The sequence below is a fragment of the Stylophora pistillata genome, chromosome 2, assembly GCF_964205215.1.
Source record: "Stylophora pistillata chromosome 2, jaStyPist1.2, whole genome shotgun sequence".
Taxonomy (NCBI): Eukaryota; Metazoa; Cnidaria; class Anthozoa; order Scleractinia; family Pocilloporidae; genus Stylophora; species Stylophora pistillata.
The window spans coordinates 6,634,043-6,647,916 of NC_142520.1; the positions used below are offsets into that span (position 1 = coordinate 6,634,043).

Sequence of the window (13,874 nt, forward strand, 5' to 3'; positions counted from 1 at the left end):
TCACGTATGGAGGATTGCATATTTGTTGAACTTAGACATTTTTGCAATTAGCTTCAGTAGCTGTTAAGGTTTTAAGTTAAGTGAGGTCAATAAAAGACCTGGTTGTTTATGTTATGTTTTTTCTTAACCTTTTCCCTTTAGCGTTAAAATTGCCAACTTTATTACCCTCGCTAGCATCATTGCCGTCATCGCTAATATCTCTGTCATCCACATTGACGGAATTGTCGTCATATTCGTCACGGTCATCAAGATGGGAAGCATCAGAGAGAGTGAAAGCAGCACCAACAGCATCAACAATAGGTACCCCATTATCATCACCTATGAAGGATTGCTTATTTACGAACCGCCTCCCAGTTAGCTCAATGGATAGAGCGCTGGACTTATCTGCGGGAGGTCGAGGGTTCGAGTCCCGGCCGGACCATTACTCAAGGTCTTAAATCAGAGAGAAGAATATGCTACCTTTCTATATCAAGAAATGGTTAGATTCTCTAGTCTTATCGGATAGGGTCGAATAAATGGAGGTCCCGTCTCCTGCAGGGTTAGGGTTAGGGGTAGGGGACGTTAATTTCCCACGCACGAGATTACTGTGTGATGAATTTCCTCCCCTGGGGTGGTTGCTGGGTAGGAATTGGCCCTGAAAAGCCCCCATGGGGAGTGGTCAATTAACATATGTATGTATGTCTCTATGTTTGTAGTTGTCGCACTTAGACCTTTTTGCAATTAGGTTCAGTAACTGTTAAGGACTTTTTAAGTTGGAACACTACTTTGCAACAAACGAGTCATACCATGTACTTTAAGTAGAATTTTGAGTAAATCATCTTCATTAATGTTTTCAAAATGGTCTTTCGAAATCAAGCAAGTTTGTGGTATCGTGCTTGTATTACCTTGCACAAGTAATTGGTGTTACTCTCAATAGCCGTGTTGGGAGGGGAATTTCTGATTGGGTCATTTGTTTCGACCAGCGTCTTTCTTACAAGGTTTACAACTTAATAAAAATGTGATGCGGGAAGTAGAGGAACTAGAAACTGTAAAATATGTTCTAAGGTGAAAGAGTGTTTGTTAAGTGATATCATTATTCTGAGTAACGCAGGGCTAACTGTGGTTTTAGTAGATAACTATTCTTTTGTATCTAAGGGCATTTAGGTAATAAAAGGAGCCTTGCTGCAGTCATTTCTGGTGGCGCCGAAGTGATCCGTGGTCTCAACATAAACATCACTTTGGATGCTTCACTCTCATTTGACCCTGAAGCTACACATGGGGATCAATCAGGAATGAACTTTACTTGGCAGTATGGGGAGGTCACAGGGAATTACTTCAGCTTGAATTTGCGAGAGAGAGATGTATTTCCAGCTATTAACAAAACAACTATTCGTTATTTTGGAAAAGCATATGGTGACCAGATTTCCCTTAACACGGGTAATATGTCTGCTAATAAGACCTATATCGTAAGGTTGGTTGTGAGCAAAGACAATCGCAATTCAAGTGTACATCAAGTAATTCATTTGGTGGAAGGAAATCCGCTTAAAATAAATCAAAGGTTAGTACTTTGGTTTGTTTTTATTGCTGCCGTAGTTGTTGGTGATTAATTTTTTCCTGAGTTTTTTGCTCTCCTTCTTGTTTCAGATGTTTTAGATTATTGGGCTTGTTTCAATTTGAAGTTATTGCTTTTATTGCTGTTACTACCGCTAAACACTAGTTTTTTGCCAGTCATAATTTCTCTCGTTGCTTGTGTTGATTGTTGTTATTTCTTAGTTGTTGTGAAAAGTATCGCCACGCCTGGTGTTTGTTGCTTTTTTGTTTTTTTTTCTGTTTTGTTTTTTTGTTTTGTTTGTTTTTTTTTTTTGTTTTGTTTTGTTTTTTCTATCATAGTTTTTACTGTTTTAAGTTTTTTTTTAATGTTTTCGTTGCAGTTTCTACCTCTTCAGTTAGTTTTAAGTCAGTATCCGAATCTCTTGGAATGCAGAATTAGCCTTCAAGCTTTGCAATATCGCGTAGTCACTATCTGTTTGTTTTCTTTCAGTTGTTTCATAAACTGTCAACCAAAAATCAACCCCTCAGTTAAAGTTAGCGTGAAATCACATTGCCAGGGATCTCATTGCTCCAAAATATCTTCCTATGAGTGGATACTTTACGAACAAAACAGGCGAGACGCCTCAATTATGTGGCGAAGGATAAGCAACCTGCAGCTCATCACACGTACACCGTCGAATTCCAGTGACATTGTTATCAAAGAAGGTTTCTTCGTCGGTGGAAATAAATACCGCTTGGCATTATTTGTTTCAACTACGGACGGATTGTGTGGAATGAGTGCTTATGACATTTCCGTAGCTTTACCTCCTACAGGGGGGACGTGCTTGATCGCTCCGTCAAGTGGCACTTCACTGGAGACTGATATCAATCTTAGCTGTAGCAACTGGAAGAGTGAAAGTTCCCCTCTATCCTACCAAATTCAATACAGACTGGAAAACGGCCTTTTCAGTGTCTTATATCGAGGCGTTAATAATACCATAACTACCTCTTGGATACCGTCCGGCAACAGTGCAGATAACTTTACTGTAAAGTTCATTGTTACAGTGAATGACAAATTTGGCGTTTCGACCTCTCCAACTCTTTTAACATCACAGGTGGGTGGTTAGTCATTCCTGTTATGCCTCGTGGAAAATGTTGCGGGGATTATTATATATAATTAGTTCCTTTTGTGTTCTATTAACTAGGGGCCAAGCAGCAAAAGTTTCTTTAAACATGCAACTAAATCAATACTTGCTTTTGACAATTTGTAGATCAAGCCATCTCAGCAAGCAAAACCAGATGATATTGCAAACTTTCTCATGGCAACTGACAACTCATTTGATCAGTTCTTCAGAAAGGGAAACCTGGAAAAAGCGGCACAAATAGCAAACGCTGTCCTGCGATCAGTTTCGCATGAAAATTCACTGGATTTACAGTGGAGACCAGTGGTATTTTCTATCTAAATATCGAATAGCAGATTTAACTTTATTTCAAGCTCTCTCTCCAAAGATGAAGCACTAGGAAAAAGACGAACTTTTTGTAACTAAGAATGATCCCGGACCACTTTACTAGCGTTTTAAAGCAAATTGAAACATTTTTCTTTTCACTGTCTCAAAAATATTTTTGCTGACTTGTCAGTGCTGCTTTGTCTGAATTTATCAGCAAACAAGTCTTTAGATTATTGTCTCCAATAAATGATACTTTACTGTCTCAAAAATATTTTCGCTGACTTGTCAGTGCTTCTTTGTCTGAATTTATCAGCAAACAAGTCTTTAGATTATTGTCTCCAATAAATGATACTTTACGCACTTCAATTTGATTACAAGCAGGGACTTTCAATATCTGGAATGCAATATTTTAAAGTTGAAGAATTTCAGTCAGTTGAAATCGTCTACACCAATCACGCACTTACAAAGATATCATTTCCATGGGTTGTTAGAGGCTAAATGGTGACCTGATACGGTGCAGCTGAGTATATCTATAGCAGCACACCTTTAATATAAGCCTCTAATGCTATACTCAATCTCTTCCATTGATTCTTACCTTATCAGAATAATGTTCTCACATGGGTGTTTACTTTTATTCAAGGTCATAAACTCCATCATTGGAAAAATTGAATCTTTGAAAGTGAAAACTATTGTCGAACTACTTCAGAGTTCCTCCGTGATTGGCTCTGCTCTTCAGGCTTTGGATACGGTGTCTCCCGATTCACTAGTAAGTTAGGCAGTATCAATTTGGGTGAGAAATGAGTAAGAGAGCGAACCATACTCTGAAAAACTGTTTGGCTTCATTGGTTCTTGACGTGGAGTTTTTATACATAAATCATGGCTTTATTGAGCCAATTTAAAATGACCTTTCATCAACTCTGCTAAGAGTAAACACCAAGTAAACTTTATTTTCACGGTGTAAGAAACAATCTCCCAAGGAAAAGAAAACAAATCACCAAGCAAACAACCAAATCAACAATAAGAAATTTAGCAAACAAAAAAGTTAGTGTCGGTCGAATGACGACTTGTGATTTTTGGTTACACACCCTGTAAAAGCTTCGCAATTAATCTATAATTTTTAAGTGCACGAAATTTTTCATGGCAAATCATATTTCCGAGAGCTCAAGGAAAAAACTCAAAGTAAACGTTCTCAGCACATTATTGATTCATGCACTCGACAGAATATCTCCTTGTCTGCTATCCGTTCAATGACGTCACTCCTATGGTCCCTCGCCAAATCGAAGGACGAAGTAGACATACCACTGATAACCAAATCAGCGAGAAACCTGGCTTTGTGTGTAAATATCGTGCTGAAGGCAGCAGCAGTTATTGCAATCAAAGATTTAGACAAGTCACGTTTTCAAGAACAGGTACTATTATAGATGGTCTCAGAAATTATGTGTAAAATTACTCACTTGCTTAACTAATTCAACTTGTCTTGTTTAACCTCTTATTGGTTTTGAGTATTTTACAATCCGAAATCTGTTTTAGTTTGTTTGTTTTTTTTTTCTTTTACCTGTGTGACTACTTTGAATTGTAGGGTAAGATGTTGGTAAAGATTTCGATGAAGATCCTCGAAAAAATTGCAGACTCGGTGTTGGCCGTGACAGTTCCTGATGAAAAACCGATATCCCTCAGTGCAGGACAGTTGTCCATGATACTAGGAAGATATACCCTAGACAGACTCTCAGGGCTTGAAATAAGAACACAAAAAGACCGGGTTATCTTACCGTCTGAGAGCCACTTGTTTGTCTCGGGAAATAGTAAAACAAGTTTTGTAGATGTTCAGGTAAGTCTTCCCCTCCAAATACGAATCCTGCACAAACATCTTGATGTGACCACACAAATTTCGTTTCATTGCCTACCATTTTCATTTTTCTTTATCAATTTTCATTTTCCAGTTTACTTCAGATTCGTGACTGGTCAAAAAAAGCCTTGTCTATTTTTTTTTCTAATTCTTCTTTTTAGATGCTGTCATTCTCTTTCAACCCTTATACTTGGGACGACACAAAGGAACGAGTTGACTCTGATGTTCTGTCCTTGCAGTTGAAAGACAACAAAAACAAGCTGATTAAAGTATCAAATCTCTCAGAAGACATTATCATCATTATACCTTTGAAACCTCAACAAGATTTTACAGAGAAGCTATGGTACTTCACAAGGAGTGACGATCTACGTATCCACGTGATAAATGTCAAGTATGAAAATACTCTGCTGATGCTAGATATCAAACCCCAAAAACCAACCGTACATCTGTTTGCATACATACGTTTTGGTCAGCGGCCAACAGTTGAAGACTACGACCTCAATGCCACTATTTCTCATAACGAAAAATGCGTTTGGATGTTAAGCACGGATGGGAAGAGTGAAGGACAAACGGGCTGCTCTTTGAATCCTCTTGCACCAATAAAAGTTATGGCTAAGCGTCCTGGAAAGTACTTTCTTGGCCTCAAAAATTACAATGCCACAACTAACATGTTTCACAAAAGGGAGAAAAGATCTTGTTTTGGAGGAAGGCGACGCAAGCGCTCCTGCATCGAAGTCAAAGATCCACCAACCAACCCACCCCAGAGTAAAAATGTCTCTGTGATACCAGTTTATGATTCCACAACAGATAAGAACTATACTCTAAAGGTATCCTCAGGAAGTTGTGTATACTGGTCTGAGAAACTTGAGATGTGGATAGCTTCTGGTTGTCAGGTGAGTGTAAAGTTAACTAAGAGTCTACCTCATCATAGTCTACGTCACAAAGGAATCGCGTGAGATTGCGCGAGCAAGCCAGGTCAGCGTGCAGTAAGCTTTCGGTTATGGCGAACGCAGACGTGAATGAGATGAATGAGAAAGACGGCAAATCTCTCTCTAGAGGAGAAGAAGACTAAAATGCATTGTTAGTCAACGACGGAAATGATCATGACACCACCGGTGCTCATGTTATCGCTCCCAATAAGCTATGGGAAGCTATTCAAGGACTGCAAAAGAAAGTTGATCTTTTGCCGGGAACGTCAACATGCATCACCGATGCTTCATTAAAGCGGAAAGTACCACAAACGTCCAAGGCAGAGTCAAAAATTGACTCAAACTCCCAACAGGGACCCTCAAAAAAGAAAGCTAGAAGAGCTTTGTCAGATTCCGATGACGCATCTGACGACTCAAACAGCAACGAAGTTAAATATAAATGAACATCTGGCGAATCTTATTAATAAGAGATTTGCTGGTAAACTCAAAGAAGCGGAGCTTAAAGAAAAAACTAGAATTGTGTGTCCGATCCGGCAACTGCGAAAAATTGAGAGTGCCCCTCGTGAACCACGAACTATGGGGTAAGGTCAAATCACAAGACTTGTGCCTCGCAAATGTCCAACAGACTGTTGTGAAAGCCACCATTGCGCTTTCAGAGGCAATTGAGAAGAAAAGTAAATTTAAAGGGAAGATGGATGAAAAACTTAAAATTATTTCCTCTTTGACCGATTTCGCTTGCGCCGCTGGGACACGCAACTTATCAGCTTTCATTACGGCGACGGGATATTAAGAGACCCTCAATAAACAAGGAGCTCCGTGCCCTTTGCAATCAGCAAATCCCAGTTACGGATTTCCTCTTTGGAGATGATGTACAAAGCAGTTTAAAAACAATAAAAGAGTACAACAAAATTGCTAGCTCTGTCACCTAAGGGCGTGATTACAAGCAAGGCTATTCAGGAACTGGACATCAAAGGCCCCGTAATAGCAAGCCTTTTTTAGGGTATCGCAAGAGCTACAACACGTTCAAAAAGAAACCATGGGCCTCAAACCAGAAGAAAGAGGACTCCAAGGGAGCCTAAATTCCACATTGCAAACAGTCATTCATGATGTAAGTAAATTTGAAACCCTATTTCCAGTTATCATTACAGGTTTAGAACAAAGTGTGAAATGCTTTAAAGCAGGTAACCTTACTAGTTTCCTTTCCAACTAGAGAACTATTACATCTGATCGTGAAATTTTACATAAGATAACTGGTACAACCCTTGACCTTAAATACCTGCCAGTCCAACATAGGCCACCGGCCATTCGAGAGTTCTCAGATACTGAGTCACAAATAATTGAGACTGAGATCGCAAAGTTTTTAAACAAAGGTGTGGTTGTCAGAACTGACCGGGAAACTTGTGATTTTATTTCCCCCATATTTCTGAGGGAAAAGAAAGATGGATCACACCGTATGATTTTAAATCTTAAAGCACTCAACAAGAGCATTGTTTATCACCATTTCAAAATGGATACTCTTAGTTCAGTGATTGAACTTGTGCGACCAAATTGTTTCATGGCCGCTATTGACCTCAGGGATGCCTACTACTCTGTGACAGTATCGGAGAAGCACCAAAAAACATCTCAAATTTCACTGGAAAAGAAACTTCTACAAGTTTACTTGTTTTCCTAATGGGCTATGTTTTTGCCCTAGGAAATTTACAAAGCTCATAAAGCCAGTCCACTCTTGTCTTAGGTTACAAAGCCACATCTTGGCAGCTTATATTGATGACAATTACATTCAGGGTGATACTTATACCGAATGTCTAACTACAGTCACGTGCCCACTCAACATATGTATTTTCATACAGGACAAATTTATATATTTTACTTGTCCCACCCTATCCTTTTTCCTGTGCTCATTCACTGTTGAATACTGACCTGGCTTGCGCGCGCAATCTCACGTGACTCCTCTGTTCCTGACGATGACTCGGTAGAATTCACATCAAACTTCAACTTACAGGTAAGCCTCGTTTAATCTTTAAATCTTCAGGCAACTTTTCTTTTATGATTTAGCCTTGTATTGAACATAATTCAGATGCTTCCAGCATTACTGAATAACTTTGCAGAGATAATTATGGTGTTTTGATAGTCTACTTTCAATTAACTATCCATTTAACACAAACTCGACCAAAACGATGCCCAAACTGTGTCAAATAAAGGGATTAAGGATCTACTATTTTTAGAATTCTGATCAATTTGATAATTAACCACGGTCAAGCGGTCCCTTTGAACGAGCAATGTGAGATCATTAATAACAGCCGAAGTTATTTCATAAATCACATCACTACTTCCATTTTCTTTGTTTATGATTCCAGATTTTGGCAGCAACCGACGAATTTATAAATTGCAGTTGTAACCATTTGACGTCTTTTGGGGGAAGTGTTTTGGTTAAACCCAATCCTATCGACTTCGACAAGGTTCTACTGCAGTTCCAGCGGTTATCCGAAACTGGAAATATCACAGTTATTGTGGCCATAACAGTGGTTTCTTTATGTTATATAACTGTGCTTGTTATCGTGAGGAACGCCGACAAGGAAGACGCAAGAAATGTAAGAGTGGAATGTGTTTTGACCGTTCTTTCAATGGTATATTTTTCCATTTTAAGCTCAACTTCACAACCTTTTCAAATTGCTACTTTTTTTTTCCGATTTATATAGATATAACATATCCGCGAAAATTATTTCAGGGTTTTAAATTAGGCGAATAGAATTTTGGGGGGCTCTGCATTTTTTTTTCTCTTAAAAGGAAGTCAGAGGTGAAATAATAATGTAAATCAACTATTCATTCACGTAATCCTGGTGTTAAAAAAAAGTGATTTTTTCTCTTTTCGTGAAGGGATTACCGATCAGCCTTCCATCCTCTCCCAATTGTACACATGAGTACGAGATAGTGGTTACTACGGGGGTATGGAAAAACTCTGGTACAACTGCTCAAATTGCTATGGAGATTTACGGATCTGGTGGAAAGAGTGGTGTTTTTCAACTCAGCCAAGAAGAGCCTTGTGTCACCAATACATTATTCTCTCGAGGTAATTCGGATGTGTTTATATTTAATGCTAACAAATCACTAGGTACGATTCAAGGAGTGCAGATCAGTCATAACAATTTTGGAGATAGTCCTTCGTGGTTTATAGAGGAGGTTCGGATTCGGGACGCACAATCTAACCAGTCGTGGAAATTTATGGTCAGTGAGTGGTTTGCTCTTGAGCGGGGAGACGGGCGTATCGAGCGAACATTCGACTTAACTGCAACTCAAATGGATTTAGGTAGCGAGGTTGCAAGACTTTGGCGACGAGGCCTCACAGAGTGGCATATTTGGGTTTCAGTCGCAGCGAAACTAGGAAGAAGCCGCTTTACAAGAGTACAGAGGCTTTCTTGCTGCCTTTCGGTGCTTTTGACATCCATGTTTGCTAACGCGATGTTCTATAAGTTACCAGGAAGATATGTGCAGCCTATCCAAGTTGGACCACTGAGAATGTCGTGGAGACAAGTAGTGACTGGCATTGAAAGCGCACTAGTCGTGGCACCCATAAACATTGTCATAGTATCGCTGTTTCGGAAAGGAGCTCATAAGTCTGCCACGAACAATGGCTATTGTTCTAAAGGTACCCTGATCACTGGTATTGCTTGGCTCTTGTTGTTCTGCTCTTGTACTTTTTCCGCTTCGTTTTCAATATTCTACAGTCTGATTTGGGAAAAAAGTGTCAGTGAGCAGTGGTTATCTTCAATGCTGATCTCGTTCGCGCAGGACGTGACAATCAAGGAACCAGTAAAAGTGTTCTTTACAGCTCTACTGCTGGCAGGTATTTTGAAATTAAAGGGAAAAAGATCAAAAGTCCATACCTACGAAAATTCTCATTTCTCCAAAAGTGTACGCTCAAAACAAAGATTTTGGACGCTGAAATTATCAGAGGTGGAAAAGATGAGGAAATGCCAGACCAGGAAACAGAACCTGTCACATTACTTCACAGAACTGGTTATCTATTTGGTTTTCGTTTTCTTGTTAATGATAGTGTGCTATGGAAACAGAAATGACCATCGTTACCTGATGACGAAATCAATCCAAGATGGTCTACCGAACCTCAACAAAGTGAGTAAATGCTATTAAGATGCGGACCAGCTCATGATCGAAACATGGAAAAAAAAATTGCTTATAATCGTTTTAGGGAATAGCTGTGGTATTTTCTTGTCTTTTGATTGGTATTTTGAGCAAGAAATTTGGAGACAGGGGTGAATCCCTAGTGTGTGTGCCCCAACATAAAACATCGCCTGAAACTCGAAGCGAAATCAAAGTTATGATACTGAAAGACGAGGTGTTGCGAAGTGAAATGCACCCGTAGGATTGCTGATTTAAAACGGACGTATAGATAATAACCCGAATGGATGATTTCAGTTTAAAGTCTATGTTTTACTTTTACTCTCAAAATATTCTTTAACCCGATGATCTTGTGTTAACTCAGGTGGCAAACAATAGAATATATTGGAGCTGGTTACAGAATATTTTCCTTCCCGGAGTGTTTTCCGGCAGATGGTACAACGGTCAAGAGGAGAAGCAAACAATGTACATTGGTAATAAACACTCTCTTCTTGTAGGAATGGCTCGAGTAAGGCAACTCAGAGTGAAATCGAGTAAGTTTTTCATTTAATTTTCTGTCTTTCAATAAAAGGGCTTTTAATTTCCACAAGCCATTTTAACTCTTATGGTCATACATATGCCGTTGAGTCTGAGAGAGAAGCGAATGGTGTCCAAACTTAGATATAAATGACGATAGTTTATTCTATTCTCTAAATGAAGAATATGCTACAACAGAGAAAATGTTTTTCTTACCGACCATTTTATCTGTTACTGTTTGAAAGAGTGCTTTGTTTATTAAAGTTAAAGTTGGGTTTAAATGGACGGGGTTCTTCCGCCCCCTTAGGAAAACGCGACTTTAACGTGTTCTACAAAGAGCTTCCTTTCACTGTATAACAGAAGTATAATAATATGTGTCTGCTCAATACTTTGAAATGTGACATACCACTGATAGAAATGCTTCCGTTAACAAACTACCTGAACTGGTTTATTATTTGCCAAAATTGCAGGCCAATGTCAAGTGGTAAGATACATGGATGGATTATTCCAAGAATGCTTCGAAGGATACTCAGCAAAGAACGAAGACAAGACCGCGTACAATAAACCAGGCTGGAGGCCTGTGAACAATGTTACGAGAACTGTCCAATTACTACAGCTTTGCCCAAAGCCCTGGCGTTATCAAAATGCTGAGGAAACAGAGACTGTACCCAAATGGGGACAGTTGTCATTTTACCACGGAGGAGGGTTTGTTGCAGACCTCGGGTACGGGAACCATACTGGATTCAGCATTATAACAAATTTGCAAAACAACGGCTGGCTTGACAGGCAAACAAGAGTTGTCCTCGCCGAGTTTTCTACTTTTAATCCACCAGTAAATACTTTAGGCATTGCCACATACTTATACGAAATTGATGCATCTGGTATGAAAGTAGCCTCCGCGCAAACTAATGTTCTTTCCCTTTATGATACGGACACAGCCTCGCATCAGTTTTATTTGATTTGCATGTTTTTATTTACTGTATTTGTTTTTCTGTATTCCGGAAGAGAAAGCTTCAGGCTTTATAAACATCGCTCTCGATACTTCAAGTCCGTGTGGAATTGGGTCGAGGTATTCCAAATTGTCTTCTCTCTGTTGGCCGTGGTGATGTACATAACACGACAAGGTAAAGTCAACTCGACGATGAGGAAACTGAAAGAAAACATTTATGCAAATGTAAGTTTTCAAGAGGCTATCACTTTTCATGAAATAGAAAATTCCGTAGTTGGAATCCTAATGTTTATAGTTACCACAAAACTCTTGCGGATTATTCGCTTAAACAATTGTGTTGCTATTTTTTTAAAAACATTGAAGAAATCTTCGCGATCTCTTTCTTCCTTTAGAGTTGTTTTAGTGACTTCATTTATGGCATTTTTGCACTTCGGCGTCTTGATGTTTGGCTCTGTATCTGAGCGTTACTCTTCCGTGTTAAAAGGAGCTTACTTCCAAATCGAGCTCACTCTTGGACGAGTAAAAGCCAGACCAATTAATGAACTAGCTGAGGCAAATAACATATACGCCAAAATATTCGCTTTCCTAATACTTTTCACTCTTACTATCCTCTGCATGAACTTTTTTATCGGCATGATAAACGATGCTCTTTTAGAGGCAAAGAGCAACGGGAACGAAAGTGAGCTGTATGAAATTAGTGATGAAGATATATGCTCGAGCTCAAAAGAAAGGAGAGAGTTTTTCGATGCAATCAGTAAAACACTTAAACAGTGCACAGCATCCCAAACTTGGGCAAAAGAGGAGAAAAAAGAATTAGGAAACGTTGGCACTCATTTCATGAAGAGTCCAAAACTCGACTTTGATTTGATAAGTCAGGCTATAGTAGCTTTGAGGGAGAAGATAACCAGGGAAAAAATAAATGAACATCGATACAGCCCAAGGAGACAATCACCATTTGACAAGATAACCAGTACGTTAAAATCCGCGAAATATGAAAGTATTAACGAATGCGGCAAAGGTAAAGCAATAAAGAAAGTAAGATTCCAAGAGGATGTTGTTAAGTCTTCCTTTGGAAAACTACGTAGAAGAAAACATGACCTGTTTCAACGGCTGGAGAGAATTGTATCCGGGTTCTCACAAGAGGACGAAGAATTTCATGTTTTATTAAAAACAGCAGTGGCTCAGAATTACTGGGTTGAGAGAGAATACTAGGAGGTGACAAAAGGATAAAAAAAAATTTTATTCCAAATTAACGTGAAAGACAGATACTATGTACTGTCAGTATATAGCGGCTGGCACACACAAAGATGTAGCTGGAATTTGCCTATCGTAATAGCTAATGAAGGATTGTGCCAAGTACGAAAACAAAAACAAACAAAGAAAACAAAACAAAATAATCTTGGTTTTTTAAGCTTATATCAGAGGAAGTATTTGTATTCACCTCTTCTATGAGTAACGTATTGATTGTTCAAAGAAATTTCATCTATTTAACTGCAACAATGTAATCTTAATAATTAAAAAAGTGCTGTACCTAGGAAGTTAAGTGCTGTTATTCTTATCTACCGCTTTGCAAAGGTTTGGAATTTGTATTGCCCTCGAGTGTGCTTATCCCGCCCTTCTTATCCCTACTCCAGCCTTCTTCTGCAAGCCTCATGGCCAGTTTTTACGACATAAAACGACTTGGAGAATCCACTCTTTCCCCGGAAGGTACTCCCCATCCCACCAGCCAATCTGCTTGCAAATAGCACAGGCATCCCAGATTCCTCGTGTGATCTAATACAGCGTCACACAACACGTGACGCTTTTCTTCTCTTTATTGATTCTCTCATCAACAATTACGTGTCCGAGAATTAGTCTTTCGCTTTTCACAAGCTTCGGACACCTATGCTATTACTAAATGTCTATCCATCGTTCCGTGATTTTCGCCCTAACATGCAACAGGGGCTCGTTAGGTGTCAAAATCGAAATATGCACTTCGATGTGTGTTGATATATGCGTTATTGACCAAGCGAGAGATCAAGATGGCTGGATATGGGGCAAGTTTGTTTTATCTTTTTCTTCATTTATTTTTCTTTTTTCGTACTGATGGACCGAGGCAAAGTTGAAGTCCTAAAAAAGGTTAAAAAAGAAAGGAGGAAGCTAATATCCAGCCATTTTGACCGCACAAGTGTGGTCAATAAGGGATTTATCATACAGCGAAATGCCAAAGTCTTCTAATATTGCGATTTAATGTATTCATTCATTTACTTGTTTTTTGGCTTGCTTGAAATCTTCTTATGTATTCTTCTAATCTCTATCTTTTGCGGTATCACTCCCATCTTCTGTTTGGATCAATTTCGGTAAACGTCATCTAAGACCATAATATCTCACTCCCAGAGAGTAACTGTTATCCTTGTTGAAAATGTGTCGTTTTGCCGAGAGCTGAAATAAATCAATGATTTCAAAAGTCTTCCGTTCACTTTCTTTCTTAGTTTAAATCAGCACTTCTTCTTATTCATCGCCTTTATAGGACGTAAGGACGCATAATTAAGTCAAAACTA

At 39.0% G+C, this 13,874-nt stretch overlaps 1 protein-coding gene and 1 pseudogene across 1 annotated transcript; both read left to right on the forward strand.

Moving 5' to 3' along the window:
* Positions 1 to 1,144: 1,144 nt before the first annotated feature.
* On the forward strand, positions 1,145 to 12,866 carry LOC148736866 (polycystin-1-like protein 2). The gene is made up of 10 exons (XM_088751314.1): positions 1,145 to 2,624; positions 2,781 to 2,957; positions 3,598 to 3,723; positions 4,178 to 4,366; positions 4,537 to 4,785; positions 4,965 to 5,696; positions 8,090 to 8,323; positions 8,610 to 9,863; positions 10,234 to 10,402; positions 10,856 to 12,866. The coding sequence occupies exons 1-10, from the start codon at positions 1,896 to 1,898 to the stop codon at positions 12,544 to 12,546; spliced, it is 5,550 nt and encodes a 1,849-aa protein (XP_088607440.1). The 5' UTR covers positions 1,145 to 1,895; the 3' UTR covers positions 12,547 to 12,866.
* On the forward strand, positions 6,129 to 6,853 carry LOC148736867 (uncharacterized; annotated as a pseudogene).
* Positions 12,867 to 13,874: the final 1,008 nt, after the last annotated feature.

Excerpts from the sequence above, each read along its gene's own strand:
- LOC148736866 (XM_088751314.1), top strand. The coding sequence starts at position 1,896 with ATGTTTTCGTTGCAGTTTCTACCTCTTCAGTTAGTTTTAAGTCAGTAT. Across the intron at positions 8,324-8,609 it reads ACAAGGAAGACGCAAGAAAT|GGATTACCGATCAGCCTTCC; the intron begins GTAAGAGTGGAA and ends CTTTTCGTGAAG. Across the intron at positions 9,864-10,233 it reads GTCTACCGAACCTCAACAAA|GTGGCAAACAATAGAATATA; the intron begins GTGAGTAAATGC and ends GTGTTAACTCAG.